Genomic DNA, 24695 nt, shown 5'->3' on the forward strand with positions numbered 1-24695 from the left:
TGAGGGTTGGAGCCTTTAGTGAGGGAGTCGAAGATTCCTTCCAGTGGTAGTTGGTAAATCTGTGCAAGGGGTGGCTGCTCCCTTTCGGTAGGAGCCGATAAATGAGATCAAGGGTTGGAGCTCCCTTCCAGTGGGTGCTGGAGAACGAGATAATGTTGTAGTCTTATGCAGATGGGTGTCTACTTGCTGCTAAGAGTCTGCGCCAGTACAAGGTTGTAATATGTTTTCCTTTATAATAAAAGAAGAAGGCAGAGATGACGACAGCGGTGGTCTTCTCCCACATTGGGTTTCCACCTAAAAATCTTGGTCTTCTCATGTGTTGTTGTGTTGCTAATGTGTGATGGTTTATTCTGCTCTTACTGCTCATGGTTACTGTTTAATTAATGAATAATGAAGTAACGATGCACTAGTTAAAGATGAACGGATGATGAAATATACGAAAAGTTAGTTAAGTGGATATACGTTGTTTGCTTTTACTGAAGTCACGTACATACGCTAGTTGCATGAATGACAGTAGCGAATGGAAATCAAAATATGATATGAAAAGTTTAAAGTGAATTAAAATATTGATTCACCCCGCCCCCCCTCTCAGTGTTTTTCCCCAACAATTGGTATCAGAGCAAGTCACTCCAGCAGAAGCTTAATCGCTTGAGAGTGGATCGGGGACAATGGGAAAGAAGAAAAAGAAGAAGGAAGCTCAAAGGAAGAAGTCAGTCCAACAAAATTATGAAAACGATACGTCGGATGAAGTGACAGTTATTGATGTCAACAAATATTCAGCTACAGGAACACCCCGCTTTTTGATGATCAAGAATGAAGAATCTAGTGAGGATAGTGATGAAGAATCACCAAGTATTGATGTTTGTCTTAATTGTAGACATGATGACCATTGTACAAATGATTGCACATTTTCCATCTTATGTAGTGATGACGATAATGAATCAATTGATATTCCTTTCTTGGGTAAAAGTGAAGATAGTCATTATGTATAAAAATCAGATTAAAAAATGATGGACCTAGAAGCATAAATTAAAAGGCTCGCAGATGAGAATAAATATCATCAAAAGTTACTACAACTATTTGATGAAAGGGACTGTACCTACAAAGAAGAGATTATCAAGTTAAAGAATCAGTAGGAGGAAGGAATGAAGAAGCAATATAAGGAAAAGGAAGATCAATGTCAAAGACTGCAGGATGAAGTAGCATCATTAAGAAATAAAGTGAACGAAGAGGATACAAGAACCGAGGAGCTTAAAGAAAGAACCAGTTACTGTGAAGGACTTGAAGCATAAATCATCTCTCTCAAATCTGATCTTGAAAAGTCAAACAAATGATATGAGGAGATTCTTCAAGTATTTGAAGAACAAGAAAATAGGCTTAAGAAGGAAATCATTGAGTTGAGAACTCAATTGGAAAAGACTAGAGGTGAAAAAGAGGTTGAGGTAAGTATTCTAGAAGGTAAGCTAGCAGAAAAGGGTCAATTAAGATTTCAAGATAGTACTAAGATTTTGGATAACATTCTTAGTAGTCAAAATTATCCTGCCATTAAATCTGGTCTTGGCTTTCATGAAACTATAAAAGGAGAATCTAGCTCACAGGCTCATGCAAGGAACTTGAAGGATAAAGAGATAAGAAGTCAACCAGATCAACATCCAAGGAAAATGGATTTTCAAAGGAAATCATTTGCTCCCAATAATAGAAATATTAATCAATTCTCTCCTCTGATCAATGATGTTGAATGTTTTACATGTCATAACTATGGACACATTGCAACAAATTGCAGAAGCAGATTTCGATCTCAAGCAAATAGCCACTTCACAAGAAGATCATCAGCTCCCAGGTACTCAGGTTTCTTTAAGGGATATTGCTTTGCTTGCAACATATTTGGTCACAAAGCTATTGATTGCAATAGGAGGAATATGAAATAGAAATATTATAATTCCTCTACTCCCTTTTTTGGTCATATAAGATGTTATACTTGTAACAAGTTTGGGCATGTAGCAAAAGAATGCAGGAACAAGTCAATGGATCTCCACAGACAACATGGCAAGCAATTAGATAAGAATATTGTTACCAAAAGACCTTAGAAAGATGGATCCACCAGCACTTCTCATAATAAGCAGAAAGAAGAAGAACAGATAAGGTGTGGTCTTTCTCTTTGTTCATTTGAAGATGAAGATGAATGGTACATAGATAGCGGATGCTCTCATCACATGACTGGAGATAAGGACAAGTTTGAGTCTCTCAAGAAAAACAAAGATGGTAAGGTGATTCTTGGAAATAGTGCTCCAACAAAAGTTATGGGAAAAGGTAGAATCAAACTTGAGAAGTATGCAAAAGCAATTGATGCATTATTAGTTCAAGGGCTAAAGCTTAATATTCTACTAAATGCAACGTTATAGACAAAGAAACTGGAAAGGTTATAGCAAGAAGATATAGAAATCCTGAAAATTATATATGCTAGTAAAGAAGAATTCAGGCATAAATAAGAGGCATAGCTCCTCTTCTTCAGATTCAAAGTAAAAGATGACAGACCCTATTACAGTCCATTGCTCTTAAGGCATACTTTTAACAGTGTTTGCAGAAGTGAATGTGAGGCACATAACCTCATGGAGAACAGGTGATGACTATCAGGTCTACAAGATCTATGGTGTAGGATCTCAGGGGGAGCTATGCATATGTATGTATTGACAATGATTCCCTATGATGTTTCGATATTTTGGTAATATTTATATTACTAACACTGCATTCAATGAAGTTACAATGAACAAGAACAGACATGTCATGTTCAGGGGGGGTTGTTGTTATGAAAAATCAGCAATTTACTTTCTGTACGTGGATCACATGAAGGACAATCGTGTGTATATGCATGTTTTGATGTAGACAATTGTGTATGTTTCTCTGGGATGAATAAACAGTGGCACAGACTCAGGGGGAGCTTCTGATATGCTTCAATCAGTTATTATTGGCTTTTTGGTTTTGATATTGATTGGTTACAGTCTGTTAATGATGCTCAAATGTTGCTTAGGAATGATGATTGGTTCATGTTATGGTTGCAAAACTTTATATTGGTGTTGTTGAAAAAGATTCTTGCTGCATTTGCTGATTGATGAGATGGATATAATATCAGATTTGATGATGAAGAGTTGGCATAGGTTCAGGGGCAGCATCTGCTATGCTTTTAAAATGATCCATTGTTGGCATTATGGTTTCTTAAGCATTCCTTGTTGCATGATGATGTTTATGATGAGTATATATCATTGCTGATATACAGTTCTTGTTGCTGAAAATACATATGTTGTTGTCATTCTGTCAATAGTGATGCATGAATTCCATATGGGGAAGTCATGGATGATGCCTATATGTTGCTTGAGTTGTTAATGGTGTCTCATTCTTGCTGTTGTTAAAACTTGATATACTTGATAAGGAGGATATGAAGATGTTGGTTGATGATGCTTCTAATCAGTTGTATGATTCGTGATGTTGAAGGTTCTCTTTGTTTGCACTACCTATATGCCACATATGATGATGTATATGTTGTTTGAGGATTGTGGCCCTTCTTATGTGTGAAGAGAGCATGTTGATCTTGATGACATGAGATCAAGGAGATGAGTTACTAACAGAGCTTGATTGCACAATCTTATGTTACGATTGGTTGATGATGATGAGTTCATATTGTTGGCATTTCTCATTGATTATATATATATATATATATATATATATATTGTTGTCACTATGTCATGGGTTATCAATGATGGATGAATTGCAGATAGTGATCTTATGGATGATTACTTGAATTTCATTTTGGTGAAGTTGTTTATGGTGTGATAATTCTTGATGAAGTATATGTTATGGTCATTAACGATGTCGAATGTTCTCCTAGTCTTTGATGGATGCATGGAGATAATATGATGGTATTGTAGTTCAAGAGATTGATATGGCTCTTCCTATATGTGGAAAAAACATGTTACATAAAGTCGAGAGGATGTTTATTGATATGTTGCTGCTACTGCATACTTGGTCACAGGTTGATGACATTGGAGCTACAGTGCCTTATCTTACATAGCTTCTTGATGATGAAGATGTTCATGTTGTTGTCTATGTTGTTGCTATTAGATATTTATGTTGCAGATTCATATATGTAAAATGATGGTTGTTGATGACTATTATGATCTTGCTACCTCATGGTTGAGGTTCTTGTCTTTGGTTATAAGTGTCATATATGTCTCTTGATGTAAAGGTCATGAAAAAGACCCAATTGTAGTCATTGTAATATTCAGTCATGTATGGGCTATTGGGATCAAGTCAGTTTTTGTATGTAATCCCATTATTTTGGGCAAATGATGTAATGTTGGGTCAAATATGTAACCCCACTGAGTTGGGTGATTGATGTAATCATGAGCCATTGGTGATAGGAAAGGACATAGTTGGTTGAGTCATAAACTCTTGTACTCTATTGAATATCTTCAGAAGGTCCAGCATATGCTCAGGGGGACCATGGTCAGTATGCAGTTTTCATATCCACTAGATCAGACCTACAGTGGTCCTCTCTACAAAGGGGGATAGATGCCTTCATTTAGCATTTTCAGCGCTTTTCTCTTGATGTCAAAAGGGGGAGAGAAGCTTGGTGTTTGGAGATGAATGCTTGGTAACTTTACTTCAAGCATTTATGGGAACAAAGAAGCTACTCCATTCCAAGATTTATGGTCACTATGCAAGATTGAAGAAACCAAGCTGAGGGATAAAACTGATGTGGGAACCAGTGAACAAAATCAAGCATATGCCACCATGACAAAAAGGAAGGGAAAATTTGGTCCCCAAAAAGAGAAGAAGAACATGGCTAAGATTCAATGCTATGGAAGTCCTAAGCTCAAGAAGGATAATAACAAAAGGGGAAGAAAGGAAGCCCATATCACTGAAGAAGTAGAGGAAGTTGAAAAGAAGAATTCCGCGGAAGAGGAAGTAAGAGATCTCTACTATGATTGAGATAGTCTTCCACACATAGTTCTTTTCAAGTTCCTGTTTTTCTGTTATAAGATATGGCTATCATAATTCCCTATGAAAATGATAGGATGCATCATGGCATCATAGTGAAACCAAGAGTTCATGACATCATCATAGAGAAGCATGAAAGATGGTTGAAATAGAAGTCTATGACAGTCACCTATGGAAATAGCTCTTGCTAACCTCATTAGTAACATAAGTGGTACTTATCGAAAAAGAAAGAAAAGGTCATCTAGTACAAGGCTCATCATATATTTTTCAAAAGGAAACATCTGTTGGATGAGGATACTCAAGATCCTCTATTGGAATCTTCGTCGAAAGGTTCACCAATCAAAAGGAAGCAAGGGTTTCATCAAGAATTCAAACTTGTGGAATTCATGGGATGATGGTATGATGACAAAAGAGGTGAAGTAGATCAAGAGATTGAAGTTTGTTCAATCAAGGAAGTTGTTGAAGGAATTCTTGATGACATAAAGGACAATGAGGTATGTATGCTTACATTTGATATTTTAGAGTCATGTCATATGGTTGCACGTAACATGGATCAATTCTCTATCTCAAGAACATGATCAAAGGAAAAGGATCTCCTCCTTTGAAAGGATGCAGGAAGGCATGGATTGTGAAAATTCCTAAATCTAACACATCAGAAACCCCTACTACAATGTTTGGTTTACTATCTCCTACTTGTTCTTTACATTAACAAGTTATTTAATTGCATAAACATCGAAGTAAACACAAATGCAGCCTTCACAGATATACAGATCATGCACTGAAATAATCTAAGACAATCACACAAGGGACACCGTTATTTTTGGACAATTGTCCCCGAAAAAACCCAATTCGGGAAAATTAGTGCAACATGTAGAGGGTTTTATTATTAAGTAGATTTTTGAATACAACTAGGGTGACAGAAATGACTCATCATTCTGAGAATATCCTTGGCAGTAGTACCTGTCTCTGGAGACAAATATTCCAGCGAATCATCACCCAAATGATCAACCCCACAATGACTCTGACTGTTCCTTGTGCTGGACAGGGGAAGTTGCTCCAAGCACTGCTTTAGAACTGCGTCACCCTCTCCCGGCTCAGGATCTGTTGATCAGCTCCTAGTCTACCCCACAGAATCCACCAGCGCTGCCTCTGAAGCCCTTTGCGTCCTCTACGTCAGCCTCTATGGCCCTCTGCATCCTCTGCGCTGGCTCCTCAAGCCTCTGCATCAACCCTTCTTGGGCTTGCGTTGACCCTCACGACACTTCACTGCCTCTCTGATATGTATTCTTCAGCCTTGGATGGAAATCCCTTGTTGAACTGCCCCTCATTACAACTGATCACTAACTCAATTTCCTCAGCAAACCCAGCCCCGGAAAATCGAATTCTTGATCTCTCTTGGTGTGTCTCCAACTAACCCTCAAGCCTCCTCTTATGCTTTTCCTGTTGATGATTCAACGGCCGAGATTAAGTCCCTGAGCAATGGCTAAGATTAGATCTGGCTTGATCCTCGTCACTTGGAACTTTCTCACTCGTTTTATATTAATACACATTAATATTTTTATTTTCCTGAGTTTAAACTTAGGAACCCATTAAAAATATTAATTATTTTAATATCTCTTCATCCGGGTGGAATTTCGCCAAACAATTTCTTGGTCTTGGAGATCTCATGTGCCTTAGCCTCTCCACCAAATTTCATGGCTAGAGCACATCCGATGCTACCAAAAATCAACACTCCCTCTTAGCGAGGAATGTGCTCTAGTAATGCTTCACCATAGAAGCATCACACTAATCTTTCGCATAGGTCCTTTGTGTTGATGCTTGGCCTACTGCCCCACATCCACTGCACTGCTACTTCCTGTACTGCTGCCCATGACACTAACACTGCCATTGCTACATCTATACTGCAGCTCCCTCTCAACATGCTGCATCATGTTGCCCGTAGCACTGCTACTGCTAACTGCTGCACTGCAACTCAGTTACCGAGAAGTAAGTAATTGACTTCCCCCAAACACTGACATCTCGTTCAGTCTGGAAGCCTCATGATGTTGAAGCTACCTATGCTGCTATCCTGTGCTCCCTCTACTGCCACTACATTGTTGCAACCTCTTATGTGTCTCTCGCACTACTGCAACCTCCACTGCACTACTACAGACGTCTGCACTCTAGCATTGCCTTGTCGCTCCATCACGCCTTGCTCCACCTGACACTTGTCATCATGCTACTATCTTTAAGGGCTCTCGTAGCCGGATGTGATCCAAGAGTTTGGGCACCTCAAGGATCTTGCCCCTTTATATAGTCCTCTCGATTACAACTCTATGTCTCCCCACCTCTTCTGTAGAGATGCATGAGCAATCATGGCACAATCATCATCAGCGTTGACCTCCTTCTCCGCCTTTGTTGGAGCAGCCTTTGAATCGGAAGCTTCTCCCTTGCCTTTCTTCTTGGGGCACTGAGAGGCATAATGTCCCAACTCCCCACAATTGAAGCACTTGACCTTGGAGATGTCTTTCTTCTTCCTCTTCTGAACCCCCTGTTGTCCCGCAGATGCTAGAGCCACATCATCCTCCTCCTCCTTCTTGATTTGAACTCCTTTCCCACTGCTCCCTGCCTTGGTCATTCTCCTGAGCTCTTCCTGTCGAAGAGCTACCCACATCTCCTCCCAACTGGAAAGAGTCACTCTACCCAAGATTCTTTGGACAAATGTCTCCCAGTCCTCAGAGACTGCATTCAGGGAAATCCTGACCATGAACTCGGGATCTGGTGTAGACCCCACGGAAGTAAGTTGGTTGTGAATCCCTTGCAACCTGAGAAGGAAGGGATCTATCTCCTCTCCTTTCTGCATCTGATATGACCTAAACTGATTTTCCAATAACATCTTCCACTGCACGGAAGATCCCTGGTATAAGGTGGTCACGATCTACCACATCTCACCTGTTGTGTTCTTCTCAGCAATATGTGGTATGACATGATCTTTGACCCCGTCTAGGATCATGCATTCCGCCTTTGCCTGGGCCTCCTCATACTTCTCATTTGCATCAGGGTCAACTGGGACAGCTACGGTTCTCAAGGCATAGTCCTTGATGCGATGTTTATTCAGGATTGCCAGGATCCTAGCCTTCCAGATGACAAAATTGGAAGCCCCGTTCAATCTATCCTAATCCCTCAATCCGTTCACCACCATCTCTGCTCTTCTTCTTTAGACTCCCTCTGAGTCTTGATTTCCCTCTCGGAAATCCTCAAGCCAACTGTCGAATCACTCCTCTTCAATCCTCCTTTGGCGCTACAACACGGATCTAGATTTCTTGGCTAGAAATTTGTCGAGGTAGTGCTTCCCTCTACCTTGGTTCAGTCTCCTTAGACATTGTTCTTCACTAACAGAGACAATGTCCCACCGGCTCCTCAAATCAAAATCTGCACAGCTCCGTTAGCCCCAACAACTCGAAGAATCTGAGCCCTTCTGGCTCTACGCAATCATAGTGATAACTGGATCATCTCCTCCTGGCCACTGCGTCAATCCTTGCTGGGTGAGAAAGATGACTTGGCACTGTGTAGGCCTGATCTGCGCCCCCTCTGCCTCTGCACTGGCCTGGACTGTTGACCCAGCTATTGTGTGGACTCCTCCTACCTACTATGTCTTCCTCTCCTGGCTCAAAATGCTGACACAGGCACTATGTGAGCCTCTGTGTCACTTTCTCTACACTGCGTCACCCTTCCTTCTATCTCTGGCTCTGGAATAGCGCTGTCTCTCGAGACAGCTGCTTCTCTGCTACAAACTCTTAGATTTCCCATCTAGTGCCTTCAATCTCCTATGATATGCAATCCCTTTGATACCATGTGAAAATTCCTGAATCTAACACATCAGAAACCCCTATTGCAATGTCTGGTTTACTATCTCCTACTTGTTCTTTACATTAACAAGTTATTTAATTACATAAGCATCGAAGTAAACACAATGCAGCCTTCAAAAATATACAGATCATGCACTGAAATAAATTGAGACAGTCACACAAGGGACACCGTTATTTTTGGACAATCGTCCCCGAAAAAACCCAATTCGGGAAAATCGGTGCAACATGTAGAGGGTTTTATTATTAAGAAGATTTATGAATACAACTAGGGTGCCAGAAATGGCTCACCCTTCAGAGAATATCCTTGGCAGTAGTACCTCTCTCCGGAGACAGATATTCCGGCAAATCAGCAACCGGATGATCAACCCCACAGTGACTCTGACTGTTCCTTGTGCTGGACAACGAAAGTTGCTCCAAGCATTGCTCTAGAACTACGTCACCCTCTCCCGGCTCAGGATCCACTAATCAACTCCCAGTCTACCCCACAGAATCTCCTAACGCTACCTTTGAAGCCCTCTGCGTCCTCTGCGTCAGCCTCTACAACCCTCTGCATCCTCTACGATGGCTCCTCGGGCCTCTGCTCAGCCCTTCTTGGGCCTGCGTTGTCCCTCCCGGCACTTCACTGCCTCTCTGATATGTATTCTTTAGCCTTGGATGGAAATCCCTTGCTGAACTACCCCACTGCAACTGATCACTAACTCGATTTCCTCAGCAAACCCAGCCCCAGAAAATCGAATTCTTGATCTCTCTTGGTGTGTCTCCAACTAACCCTCAAGCCTCCCATTATACTTTTCCTGTTGATGATTCAACGGTCGAGATTAAGTCCCTAATCAACGGCTAAGATTAGATCTGGCTTGATCCTCGTCACTTAGAACTTTCTCACCCATTTTATATTAATACACATTAATATTTTTATTTTCCTAAGTTTAGACTTAGGAACCCATTAAAAATATTAATTATTTTAATATCTCTTCATCGAGTGGAAATTTTCCAAACAATTTTTGGGTCTTGGAGATCTCATGCACCTTAGCCTCCACCAAACTTCATGGCTAGAGCACGTCCAATGTTACCAAAAATCAACATGGATCACACATTCACTAGATGAAATCAACATAATATGTCCTCATATGAAATATGAGGTGGTTGACAACAATTGGAGGAACTCTTAATGGAAGTTCCTTGGAATGTGTAAAGATATAAGCAAAGAGATTTTGGAATATGCAACCATGTAGAAGGCAATCAACACCCAAGGACTAAGGTTTTTGATTAGGATATCTCCATGAAAGATATGTGGACTCTGATGAAGTACGAAAAAGAAAGAGACCCTTAATAGTATATATCATTGGGAGATGTGTCAATGTGTATGCAGGACGTTGATGCAAACTAGAAGATGTCATGATGAAAGACCATCACAAAGTTTATTTTGATTTAATGTTCATTCCTTTATTTTTGAATGATATATGGATGGGCTTATGCAGGGTTGCCAAGGGAAGAGATATGGATATCTTCCACCACTAATGTCCATGTAGTAGGATGAAAGATCCTTAAGGAGACATCACATGAAAAAGGCAGCATGGCATGAAGGAAGGCCAACTGATGGATCACTTTCCGATGAAAGGAATAATGACATGACTAACTCATGGATAAAAGTGATGGATGGTCTATGCCCTCCAAAGAAGTCCCAAAACATGAAGACTCCTGAATAAAGAAGGAAAGTTCATGACATCGTGAGGAGGAGTTCTTCAAGTAGCTGGTTGTCCCATCATCTCCACCTGAGGAGCTACCATAGGTCCCTAATTATGAGCGAGCCTAGAAACAAGTTCCTTACTTGGTAGAAACTTGGAAGCAAATTCCTAACCCAAGAAGGAGCTTAGGTACATTCCTTTTGTAGGAATGAGTACATTCGTTCATTGGAATAGGTATGTCCTCCCTAATTAAAAGGGAGAGATAGACACATCATTCTTGTCTTCACTTGGGAAGACAAAATGGAGGATTGGGTAAACATCTAGCATCTGATGCTCTTTGAAGATGAGTTAGGGTATCCAATATAAGAGTAGTCGTAGAGGATCTATATTATTTGAGGACTACGAATCCATGATAAGAATAGACCTGGTGGAACACACCCTAAAAACCCAGGTGGGGTATGTTCTGAGAGAGACAATGATAAGGGTGTCTATACATCATTGGTCTCATCAGCATTGAGCTCAAATCTTGTGTAGAGATAGAGTTCTTAGTCAAGGCCTTGCTATGTGACAATGTTGATTGATATGATGCTATACAGATGAGTTACCAATCCAACTCTTCTAATGAGAATCCTTCAGATTGAGAATGACCAAGTACCATTCTGAATACCTCCCTAGTTAAGAGGGAGTGTTAAAAAATGTAACTAGGTTCAGTCTTCATAATGACATATGTAATTGTGATTTTATGTAATTGATGTAAAGAAGAAAATAAAATTATTTTTGTAGAACTTGAATCATGGGTTTCATGATCAAGGAATATTATTTTAGTTAAGATTCCCATTGTGAACATTTAGGTTTTGTCATAAAGTCATAAAAGTCCAATTGAGTCAATGTCATGTATGAAGGACCCTTCTTGGGTATGTTACATATTTGTAGGGGTCATTAAAAGAATAAAAAAGCTCTCCAAGACCAAGCTAAAGCATCTCCTTCAAATCAGCTTGTAATGGCCGTACTAAATTAAGAGCCATTACTGAACTGTGAAACTGTAAAGATTGCTGAAACTGTCTGAAATGGTATTAATAGATTTGACGAAGTACTTACCTGATCTGCTATGGCTGTTGCGATGAGGATGCTGCAGAACTTCTCCAGCGCTCTCGTTACCGAATGACCAAAACCACCCAGCCAAACCGAGTATACCTAGATACTCAATCCAGTATGCTTCTCAACCGATGCATACCGTTCCCCCGTGCCTAGAGACTTCAAAACAAGTAAGGCTCAATAGTTCTGAATTATAAGCAGTATGGATAAATTTCCTCTCCTTCTTCCTTCAACAGCACTCGGTTCAGTTTTTCCACTCACAGTATATACAACCTTCCCCATCCACAGGCATAGAACACCCCCCCTTTGAAATCCTCCTTCCTCCCTTTAAATAGCAGAGGTTCCTCCTCTCTACGCATCTGTTCACCGCCTTTATGAAAGGATAAGATTTTGTTAGGCGGTGACTGCTTTGTCATGATATTTGCCTTTAATTGAATCAGATCTTCACAACATCGAATGGTGTCACTTTAATTATGACAGTTGGTACTTTAATTTAAATAGTATAAGACCATGATGATTTTAAATATTACATATTATTTTATGTTTTATAAAATATCAAGTTTAATCATAAGGTTTATGGGTTTAGTTTTATTAGTACACATTTTGGGTTATATATGTAAACATATGAATAAACTCAACTATATTTCTTATTGAGTGTATATTTCTTCTATTTACGAGAATTAGGTATTTAATTTACACCTTTGATAATTAATTCATTTATCTTATATTTAGACATTCTCCATGAATAGTCGATATATAGTCGATGTATATATATATATATATATATATATATATATATATATATATATATATATATACTAGTGCAATGTATATGATGCATGCATATGTAGCTATCATATGTATGCCTCACATGCATGCTAATATTGTTATGTTGTTCGTGATTTGAGATGGGTTGTTACATACACCCCTCCTTCAAAAGAACTTCGTCCCGAAGTTAAGGGTTTATAAAGTATATTGATAATTCCTTTAGGGTATGTAAGGATTGTATTATGTGATTGAATTTTCATTTATGATCGTGAGGACACTTTAAAATTTGTGATTTTCAACGCTGATAGATTTCTAATGTTAATGGTCATGCCTTGCCCAAACCAGGTTCCCAAGCTATTTTAAAATCATCCTATCCTTCCTAATCTCTTCCGCTCCCATCCTATCCATCCTCTACTGGAGTATGCCATGGCGTCAGCTATACTGACCTAACCATGCATAAACTCTAAGGATGGCAGTGTCGACTATATCGACCTGATTTCCCAGTAGGCATCCGGCAATCATCATCACACGTCTAGGGGAGCGTGACTCGCACAATCCTCCCATGACCCCAGGTTTTAGAGGATAAACGGTGGGCAACACCTCCACCCCTCCCAGTAGAATCAGGGTTAATACCCTATCATGGAATCTCTTTGAGCCTTAATTGTTTTGAAGTTTCTGTCATCACGTGGTCATTTTGGTAACGGATTTTATCTGCAATCATAAACACTTGTCCATGCATTTATAACATGTGCATTAATATTTTCAAAAACACATAGCTTACGTATATTTCATACATGTCATCTAAAGTATAACATACCTTGCCATAATCTATTCATGTCATTAGCTTTCATATTTACAATATAATCATTCTTTCGTGTATTGTTTGTGCATAAAACTCATGACTTTAAATTGCTAACTGCCACTTGATATTTGATCTTACGAGCACATATCGTTATGTTCCAAACTTTCATTGATCTGTATGTGTTTGCTCCAGTAACAACTAACTGGGTTATTGTCTTACTTGGTAACAAAATGCATCATATGGACAGTCATTAGCAAAGACAAATCTCAATTCCTTCTTTTTAACAATACTGTTATTTGTTGTGTTCTTTTATATATAAATTGATTGAAATACCTAGCTCAAAGTATGGTATGCAACATATTTGCGGAACATATTTTGAACTCAACATTTCCTTTAACAATAATACACCGAACATTGCTCTATGTTTAAATGGTAGTACTCTTTCAATACCATGGCCCTATGGGTTGAATTTATGCTCATGGAACCTTTGCTCAGGTTGTATTCATCACTTATCTTATTGCTAAATTAGGTCTGAATGTTGCGTAGTATCCGATCCTATTGACTGTTTCAGTACCAAGGAGTTGATATTCATGCCAAGTGAACTACTGTTTCCAGATCTTTTGCCAGCGCACATTCCAGGGTCCGAACTTAAGTTCTATGCATTATACTAGTTATTTTTATGCCTTTATATGAATGAGTTAATGGCTGTTTGCAATTCTGAGTTAGTTCCTCATCACATGGTGTTTAATAGCATTGTATTCCTTGTTGAATAACTGTGAATGGTATATATAACCGCTTGAGCTCAATTTGCTGGTTCTGTTATCATTTAACTGGAAGTATAGTGGAAAACTGTTTACCTACAGCTAACAGATAACAACTGATGTGCAAAAGGGATCACTGTAACCTTCACACAAAACTCAGAAATTTATTAGAAACTAAGAGAATATACAGGAGGGAATCCTACATCTTTTACTGTGGTATCGTGATAATAATATGGCTAAATTATGTATAACAGCTGGGGTAATTTTGAGTAAGGAAGATATTATATGTGACTCTTTAGAGGCCTCATTGATTGTTATTTGTCCACAGTATATATATATTTTCTGAAGTAAAAACTATTTAAGAAAACACCTACAGAAGTTTTCATACGAACTTGAAGAAAGGTCTCATAGAGGAACTTTATACAAACTCAATTATCAAGGAGGAATATCTACATGGTTGTAGTAGAGTAGAATTATCATCACATCTCAGCGAAATATCTTAGAGATTGAAATGTCCCAAACATTAACTACAGGAGTCAATAACAAAAGACTGTATTAACTGTAATCAAATGCACCAGCAGTAGAATGTGTGAGGTTTAAGGTTTATGTGATGGTTCTGTTCATGTATGAGGTAGGCATGTAACAACAGAACTAGCCTTCAAACAATTGTTAAAGATGTTCCTAAATTGCATCAATCCAACAGTGAAGAATATATCATTACAGAGCACCATTGATTATAAAAGGCAAGAGCAGATTCTAACCATTCAACAACTTGTGGTTTCTATGCAAGATAGAAGAAGACAGGTTGAGGAGTGAGTCCCCTAGTAATTATAAAGGAGGATGACTAAACAAAATGAATATCTAGAAGTTTGTAAGAATATAAACATCATTACCACTTGTTTGTTACTGGAGCATAAATAATAGTAAAAACGAATCCATCCAAGCAAAATTTACAATTACAAGAGACTAATAATAATTAAAAGCATAATATCAAAATATTCAAGAAAGTACTTATCTCTAGAGAATACGTCAACTCCTTTTCGTTCAACTCTTCAAGGAGTTAATCTCGTCCATATTATCATCATCAGGAAGTCCATATCATCAAGGAATTCACAGCATCAAGGAGTCCATATCATCATCGGCAGGAAAGGCCAGTTTGCATCATCAGGTGAAATATCCTTCAACCACTCTAGGTCAATGCTGCCAATGCGTCTGTGTGAAACATCTCAAGAAACCGTTTTATTCTCCCTGCAAGAACATTGTTCATCCCTCGGTCCTTGATGGCATCTGCAGTATCTTCAAGATCAGCATATCTGACTGCATCCCAATTCACAGCATCCTTGGTATTTGAGTCCCTTTCTCTTTTTAATCTACAATCTTCTACATTTGTATTCTTCGATATAGTTTCCCAATCAAATTTGTTCTTGCTTTCTGCCAGAACCAAATAATTTGATCGTCAGCTTCAGTGTATTCATGATACTCCGTATGGTCTTTCCAATCCTGTACACATAAATCATGACCCTTCCCATACAACATTAGATCCAGATCTTCAGGTTCTAAAGCTCGAAGAAACTGTTGGAGTGTTGAATTCCCAAGCAAATCAGAAAACCCCTGGGCAAAGCATTTAATTTGCTCTGCAACTGGTGTCACAAAATGACATTGAATCAGCAGTTTAACATATCGATGTCGATTCTTACTGTTTACAACCAAGTCCCTGCCCCCTGGACAAAGTTCCATGACTTTTCGGGAACCCAGTTCTTCAACTTCTGTCACAAACGTGAGTCCTAGTAGATCCGAGTCCAGAATATCTGAATCCATTTCCAAGATTTTCTTGCAACTTGAATACAAGTATGGATCTGCATCTTGCGTATCCTCCCAGGAGATAGAGAGACCAGCCAATTGTTTGAAGAATGTTCGAGCTAGGACCATGTCAATTTGCACCCTATGCATCAATGCCAAACCAATAACACGACCACAAAATTTGAAATAGGATAGATGACCAGGATTCACTCCAGATGCAGGGTTGGGGAAAAATCTTCGCCGATCATTGGGGCAACATAAGAAAAGAGCATTTGCAGGATTAAAAATTTCTCTGCATATTAATGAAAACCACTCCCGCAAAACTCCTGGGCCAGTTGCTTCCTCAGTCGCAAACTCCACAGAAATTCCTCCCTGTAAAGCATCGGCTTCTGCATAGGCAAGTGGCTCAAATGAATCCACAAGAAGCTGAGATCTATGGACTACAATTTCATGCCGTTCATCATGATCTTCTTGTGGTTCTGGCAGCATAGCCAATACTAGATACCTCTTAGACTCGAAATCAAGAAGGGAACTATATTCAAGTAACCAAAAATGATCATCATGCAATGGTAACTGTTGAATAAGATTATTTAAAGCTAAACGGCGGGCACTTAGCATCGATAGAAAATCTTCCATGTCATCTTTGGAAAGCTTGGCAATGGCATGAAGGCCCTTCAGAATGAAGAGGAATGGAGCCCAGCCAATAGGGCAATCCTCACGTGTGGATGGCCCTGGTTCAACAACGATATTTGCCACTGCCTCCAGGCAACTATCAATCTTATGCAGAAGCTCCCTGAATACTGTGCAAAGCCACTTATGGGATCCAATGTCTGCTACCATCAAGGAATCTGTTCTAGAACAGTTTTCCATGTGTGGACCTTTACTTACAATTACGTGAGATGTTACAGGTCTATCAATTGCCTCCATGGCTTTGCACAAAGGTATTACAAAAGCAGTAAAATCCTGCGCCTCTTTATCATGCACCTCTTTAACATGTTGCATCATGTGAACGGGCTTATCCTTGGAAAGGGATGGCCTAGTTACGCAACATAAATTTGAAGAAAGCTTGATAGCAAGCTCGAGGACAAAAGGAGATAAATCTTGAACAATTGTCTCTGCCTTAGCTTCATTGAAATATTGACTTCCATGAGCAACACCAATAGTGTCCAGCAAAGAGGCAAGGGCATTGCGGCATACCGTGTATAAATCATGGCCAGGTACACTCTTTGCTAGCAGCTTACAGAACTCAAGTAGAATGGGCGCACAGTATATATGAATATGACTCGGCAGAAAATCTTCATTCGGTGACAAGAACAGTTTAATAGATTCTTCTGCACACTCACGGTTGCTCTGTAATGGAGCAAGCAATAACATAATCAAAGCCGAAGTCGCCCCTGCCAACTGAAATACCTGCATGTGTTCTGAAACAGTAACAGAAGCAGAAACAGAAATAGTCTTTGAAGCCATCTTAAGAAACTCTTTGACTTGATTGCGGATGCTATCCTGCAGATGGTTCAGTTTTCTTTGCATATTGGACACTTGCTCACCCATCATGCACACAGATCTAACAGTAGACACGAAGTCATTTACAAGTTGCCATGACTGAGGAAGAGCCGTGCTCCGCATGCGAGCCACCAAATTAAGCATTGCATCATTAACAACATGGCAATCCCCTAATGTTTGGTCATGCTGCAACTGCTTTCCACCATATATGAGCCGCTGTTCGTACATAGGCAACCCAGTTTTCAACTGAATTTGCCTTTGAACAGACTCAACAGTGTCTGATGCACTGCCATGAATAACAATCGTGCGTCCATCCAAAAAAGTTCTAACAAAAAATTGCAGCCTTGGTTTCGAAGACATGACCATATCTTCATCTATAATCTTAAACATCAAATCTTCAATGGAGCAGACAGAAGCCTCGTCCAAAACACAGCTACCTCTACCTGTACCTACATCGACGGATTCGCTTAAAACTGCATCATCCTCCCAAAGAAGCCCCTCCCTTGAAAAACTGGAAAGAGAGCTTACAGCACAGTCCTTCTGACCTAAAACCTTATCCAACCCTCTCGTTTCGGCATCTTCTAAGCCGACCAAGACATCAAATTCAAATCCGTTATTCCCAATCTCAATCGCAGGCTCCTCAATAACATCTTCCCTCTCACCTACGGTACTAGCAAAGGAATTCCCGTTTTCAATCTGGAAATTTTCATTATTAACTAGGGTTTCTATCTCACCTCCTCCCGGCTGGACCTTGTCCCGAGCAAAACCGTGGTGCTGGCACGAGAAATCCTGAATAGCATTTGGGGAATTGCCTTCCGGATCCTGATTGCCGCTTCTGAAATTCTCGCCTGAAGACGTCTCCCGCTCCCTGCGCGCCCTCGCGTTTGAATTGACAGAGGACGCCGAGGACTCCAACAAACCGCTTTCGACCTCGTCCAATTTCCGCTTTATGCAGACCGCCCGAGTCATAAGCGATGAAGCCATCCGCGCAGAGCACATAAAACCCCCCGCCGCAGTACCCGAGACTCGATCCCCCGTCCTCTCTTCCATGTCATTTCCAGCACCTCCTCCGCTGCTACCGCCGCTACTCCTGTTGTGGCTGCTACAATGAAGCCGCGCGAAAAAACCTCCAAATTGTCTATATAATACTTCCCTTCTCATTGCACCATCGTTGTACGCATTTTCGATGTGCAAACTTTAGACTGCCGCTGCAGGCACAGGGGCCCTCCATGTTCTTCTCCTCGTCTTCCTCTTGGCAGATGCGGCATTCACCCAATTTAAACGCGTCAACAACATCGTCACATCCAGATTGATCAAAAGTAGATTGAGAAGGAGACCCATTGGCGTGCTTGCGATCCTCCGATGTTCCAGATTTGGACAGAACCTCCAAATCCATCAAGCTGAGCGACATGAGACCGAGGGTCAAGCCGGACATCATACCCGCGAAAAGAACCAGCAGCAGAATTATGAGAATATAAATCCAGAACTTTGCGTTGCAGCAAACTTCCTCTGCGGCCATTTTCCGGACCCTAGGTTTATAAAACTTCAAAAATAATACTAATTTTCTTCAAATAAAGCACAGTAACTGTCAAAGAACCACACTACGCTGCAATTCCTTCTGCCTGCGTTTCATAAATTCCTCAAAGCTCTGCATTTTACAGCATGTTTAGCCTTCGAGAGGCTTCGATTACTAAACCTTTATGCTTATTTAATAAAATTTCCCTGGTCACAAGGGCAGGGGTTTGAAATTGCATCACGGGAGCAATACCAGTACCAAATAGGTTAGAAATTTCACAAAATCAAGCTTCACAATGGCCAATTTTACCCAGCAGATTTTAACCACAAAATCTACACGACCGTAGGGCCTGTGAGGTCGCAGGGTTTGAACGACGGGCTCTGATACCATATGTAGTGGCCGTACTAAATTAAGAGCCATTACTGAACTGTGAAACTGTAAAGATTGCTGAAACTGTCTGAAATGGTATTAATAGATTTGACGAAGTACTTACCTGATCTGCTACGGCTGTTGCGATGAGGATGCTGCAGAACTTCTCCAGCGCTCTCGTTACCGAATGACCAAAACCACCCAGCCAAACCGAGTATACCTAGATACTCAATCCAGTATGCTTCTCAACCGATGCATACCGTTCCCCCGTGCCCAGAGACTTCAAAACAAGTAAGGCTCAATAGTTCCGAATTATAAGCAGTATGGATAAATTTCCTCTCCTTCTTCCTTCAACAGCACCCGGTTCAGTTTTTCCACTCACAGTAAATACAACCTTCCCCATCCACAGGCAAAGAACACCCCCCCTTTGAAATCCTCCTTCCTCCCTTTAAATAGCAGAGGTTCCTCCTCTCTACGCATCTGTTCACCGCCTTTATGAAAGGATAAGATTTTGTTAGGCGGTGACTGCTTTGTCATGATATTTTCCTTTAATTGAATCAGATCTTCACAACATCGAATGGTGTCACTTTAATTATGACAGTTGGTACTTTAATTTAAATAGTATAAGACCATGATGATTTTAAATATTACATATTATTTTATGTTTTATAAAATATCAAGTTTAATCATAAGGTTTATGGGTTTAGTTTTATTAGTACACATTTTGGGTTATATATGTAAACATATGAATAAACTCAACTATATTTCTTACTGAGTGTATATTTGTTCTATTTACGAGAATTAGGTATTTAATTTACACCTTTGATAATTAATTCATTTATCTTATATTTAGACATTCTCCATGAATAGTCGATATATAGTCGATGTATATATATATATATATATATACTAGTGCAATGTATATGATGCATGCATATGTAGCTATCATATGTATGCCTCACATGCATGCTAATATTGCTATGCTGTTCGTGATTTGAGATGGGTTGTTACACAGCTTCAAGATGGAGTAAAGGATCTACATCAAAAGGACATGTCAGCTCACATTCAACTCATGTCAGCTTATTTTCATGGACAACCACTATAAATAGGCAGCTCGGCCTCATTTCAGAAGCAAGAATTTCGGTCAAGGTCTGAAATAAGGAGAAGTGCGGAAATCACTAGAAAAGGAGCCATATAACCAACGAAGAGAAGGCAAGAAAAAGCGAAGTGTTTTGGGACTGTTTTTGGGTAATATACACTTCACACATGCGAGATTTCAGAACCCTCTGTTGCAGAAAGAGCTGAGATACTGCAGGTATTACAGTCATCATGAAGAAGGAAGATTTGAAGGAAGTCTAATAGATCCTCTAGCCGAGTTAAGGAAGGTGAGTCTCTCTCTCTCCAGCGAAGAAGATTGAAGGTCAAAATTGCTCAAGGACCAAATCTAGGGCTCTCTGAATTAGGGCTGAAAAGTTTCAGATTTGTTCAAGGGACCAAAGTTCTGAAGGGTAGCCAAGAAGGAGGAAGAAGCAAGAGAGTTGACTATCGTTGACTCAAGGAAGAAGGATCTTATCAAGGAAGCTTTGTGACTTGGTCTTGGAGAGGCAAATAGGTCAAGGGTCTTGGTCTTGGTATTCGTCAATTGAAGTCTCTATAAGAAGAAGAATTCGTTTGGGTTTTCCTCTCAAGTGGGAGAGGTTTTGGCCCTGGCTGATCGTCTATATTCTATGTCTCTTGTCTCTTTATTGTTTATGCTTTGGTAGCTGCTTGATGAAGAACACTACAATAATCTAACAAAAGAGAAGATCATAATCTAATGAAATAAAAAGCATTCACAAGCAGTTATTATTAGAAGAGAAATCACCTAAAGCATATGCCCTAGATTTCTGAACACATCTTGTGGAACTCTTGCTATTTTTGGAGGAAGTTGTTATGGAGCATTCCCTTAGGAAGATTATTATACTGTTTATTCTCTCATGCATCTTGAGAATATTATATTGTTTATTCTCTCATGCATCTTGGAGGGCACATTTAGTGAATTCTCCCAGGTGGACCTTGGAGCACATCCTTCTATATGGACAATTATTTTATTATAGCTTGCTTGCATGCATTCTTGGATGGCATATTCCATGCGGTCACTAGGAATTTGACTTGGTATGGTGCCTATTTTTAGTGGTGTGCACCCTCTCATGAACATTATCTTGTTCTTCACTAGTATTTTTGGATGAAGGTGAGTTGTCTTGGAGAATATGGAGTCCACATGTTGTGACATGGTCAACCATTGATTAAGAAGGGATCTAACTACTACATTATTATAATATATTTTTGACTTGTCATGGAGTAATGATTTTTCACTGTATGAGAGAAAAGACCGACTCTATAAAAAGGAGCTCTCTATCCAATGTAATGGTTGTCGGAAAATTCGGGATTGAGGAGCTCTCCCCTTGGACTTCATTTGTACTTCACATACTTGGGACCTAATGGAAGATTGGAGGTATCTCACTTATAATGGAGGCTTTTTTGTGTAATTTACTTTGTACGAAAACCTTGTATTGTTGATGTGAAGGCCTTATAATGAACCACGATTCACTGGGGTAATGTAATATGAGGATTTAATCCCTCTTACTATGATTGTTGTTGTATCTAGCTACATCTAATAAACCCAATTGCTGTTAGCATTGATATGGCATTGCCTTCATACCAACATTTTGAATAGCAGACCTAGCATTCCAAGGACAAATTTACACAATAGAAACCAAAAAGCTAAGGCTGATTTGTGGTATGCATAGCAGCCTTAATTTCCTTACATTTTTTTGCACTTACCCTCTTTAATCTAGATTCTATACTCCCTTGATTCCATTTGCCCAAGGTGTAATAAGGTACTTGGTCTCAAGGTTTTCCTTGATCTTTCCTTTTTTACACCATTCATTAATCCATTATACTACTACCACTTGTTTTGCTTAGGCCAACTGTTCATTAAATCAACATGTGCCTCCACTCTATAGCCTTAGCAATCCTACCTTTGAGGAAAGCCTCCCTTCAGTTGGAGAAGAGCCAACCAAAAGAAAGAGGAAGGGCTACTATGGTGATAGTGGGTAGCCTTTTTCAGTTGCACAACAGTAGCCCATTGATGCTTGAGATTTTACATCATATGGGGATGCTAGATTTTGTTGTAACACAGTAACACTCCCCCAGTGCAAAATTGTTACCGTTATTTATTAATGTAAACATATGAATTGGTGGTGCACATTTCCACCACATCCCTATATTAAGTGTTCTCTATGTTCAAACTTCATACTGATACTCAGACATAGCAGTGTCCTATATTAGTGTAGATATAGTGTTGCCTCATTTCCTAAATGTCTGAAATTGATCCCAAAAGTTAAACCCATTTCATTTCCAATTCATACCCATCCCTCCTCACTCTAGAATAGTTGAGATGTCACAGGTGAATTATGGCTGTTGCATGGGGCATTTTATGAACACTTCATTTTTGGTAATAGAGCAAGAAAAGAATGCAGATTCACAGCAGTAACAAGCACGCATGTTAGTGAAGACATGTATGCGCACAGGCCAAAAAGCACACGTTAAATTGAGTTTAAACATATTGCTAAAGTCTACTAAGGGATAGAAGGAGTGAAGTTCAATTAGGCTGCACATTTCATAAATGCAAATACTAATTAGTTAATAAAATCCAGCAATTCCCAGTGAACATATTCTTACAGACTTCATATTGGTCAATGCTAGTCATAATAAACTAGCTACACTTGTATGTGTATGTTCTACTGAATACCTGCTTAGAAATCAAAGATATTTTGTAGAATATGTGTTTACGGGTCTACTTACCTGTGGCTTGGACAGAAGAATTACATCACGGTGAATTCCAGATAGCCGCCAGTGATCTTGATCTTCGAGATAGGACCCATCACTCCACCTCATCACTTGAACAGCCAATATATTTTCTTTGTGAGAGCCAGGTTGGTAGCAATGTTCAGTTATCTCAAATTCTGCAGGAAGCCTGCTATCCTGGCTGTTTTACCAAACAATACAGAATTAATGAAAAGATCTAAATTGCTTTGGAGGTTTATAAGTTACCAAACAATACGGAATTAATGTAAGGAGCTTAATTGGTTTGGAGGTTTATAAGAAACTTAAAAGGTTTGTTTATAGGCTCCCTGTCAAAAGAATCATCCATGATAATCAGGAAAGACCAAGGAACTTGTAAGATATTTGTTGCCTTTGCCTCTATGTATTAGAAGGAATATTATATCTAAAAGTAAAAGATTTGGATGCGATGATGTGGAAAAAATTAGCTAATTGTAAAATAATGAAAAATACCAAAATATTTTATTTCTGACAATACAAATGACAAAAAGCACAAGGATTCACATAAGCACGGGACCAAAGATTAGAATCTAATGTCGTTCTGGCCATTCCTCTGCATCAGCATATGATTTCCAATGCATATAATAAAATAATCAATGTTGAAAAAAGCAGAGTTGGGAATAACTAGTTGGGGGGTCAACAAATTACAAATTGGAAAAAAACAGGGAAAAATCAGTATTCGGTGAAAAAAAACAGAAAATATTGGCAGCGGGGAACAAATTGGAAAAAATAAGGCATACATCTAAAAGGAGTTTCAACCTTTAGTTGTGCCTTTATAATAAAAATAACTTTAAGACAATTTTACCATTAAAAAGGACACAAGAATTCACATATTGAAGGACTATAAAGCTTAACAGAAACCTTCCAGTTTCCAACAAATATTTTATCAAAAAAAGCCTTAATGCGGTGTCACTGATTAAGGGGTCTTTACCTATGTAGAGCAAACCAGAGTCAAATGGTAGGAGACAGAATGTGGGTGCCATTTCAACTTCCCCCATCATGTACTCATGAAAACAAGACAATGACATAAGCTTTTTTTAGCCAGTAACAAGGAATATTACAAGGGGCAGCAGAATTGGAATGTTGAGGAGTCATTTTGCCTTTACTGCAAAGAATACTAGATGAGAAAGCTAACCAGGAGGCCAAGGGGATCATATTGGGGCCTTGGGTCCAAAGTACATTTGACTATTGTTCAATTCCAATGACATTGCAAGTTATGTGCTGCAATATGGTATGTAAACCCTTTCTTATGTAAAGTCTTGGCAAATGGATTTCAAGTCAAAGGATTGTGATCAGGGCCATTAACCCTTCTTGTTCGAATTCTTCACCTTACCAATGGACATGCTTCCTTTTGGTGTTCTGTTTGCCACTATGTTGCAGGAAACACTTCCCCCAGGTCCGTTTCAGCCAGTAAACGAAACGGAAAAGCTGAAACGCGTACTGTACGGTCTGGAAACTCGTTTCCGGCCATACTGGCATGTTTCACGCTGGGGAAACATGACTAATACGGCCAGAAACGAGTTTCCAGGCCGTACGACGGCGTTTCCACTTCATATTACAATTTTTCTTGTATTTATTTTTTGTTTTTTCACTTCTAATATTTGATTGGGCAAATATAATATCTTGTGGATGCTTCTAGATTCCTCTCTCATGTTATAAAAAGACTCT

At 39.4% G+C, this 24695-nt stretch overlaps 2 protein-coding genes across 2 annotated transcripts in view; both read right to left on the reverse strand.

Moving 5' to 3' along the window:
- Positions 1-24695, reverse strand: part of LOC149166679 (glycoside hydrolase family 2 protein) — a 471778-nt gene that overhangs the window by 220520 nt on the left and 226563 nt on the right. Inside the window, 1 exon segment of the mRNA XM_089432736.1 lies at positions 22989-23172. Coding sequence (XP_089288862.1) covers positions 22989-23172 — 184 coding nt within the window.
- On the reverse strand, positions 15317-18330 carry LOC149166680 (E3 ubiquitin-protein ligase UPL5-like). The gene has a single exon (XM_089432734.1). The coding sequence runs from the start codon at positions 18305-18307 to the stop codon at positions 15335-15337; it is 2973 nt and encodes a 990-aa protein (XP_089288860.1). The 5' UTR covers positions 18308-18330; the 3' UTR covers positions 15317-15334.

The sequence above is a fragment of the Pinus tabuliformis genome, chromosome 5_1 (genome assembly GCF_031772625.1).
Source record: "Pinus tabuliformis cultivar Carrire ecotype Pingquan chromosome 5_1, CPIR1, whole genome shotgun sequence".
Taxonomy (NCBI): Eukaryota; Viridiplantae; Streptophyta; class Pinopsida; order Pinales; family Pinaceae; genus Pinus; species Pinus tabuliformis.

Bases quoted from the DNA above. Each gene is read 5' to 3' on its own strand.
- LOC149166680 (XM_089432734.1), bottom strand. From the start codon at position 18,307: ATGGAAGAGAGGACGGGGGATCGAGTCTCGGGTACTGCGGCGGGGGGT.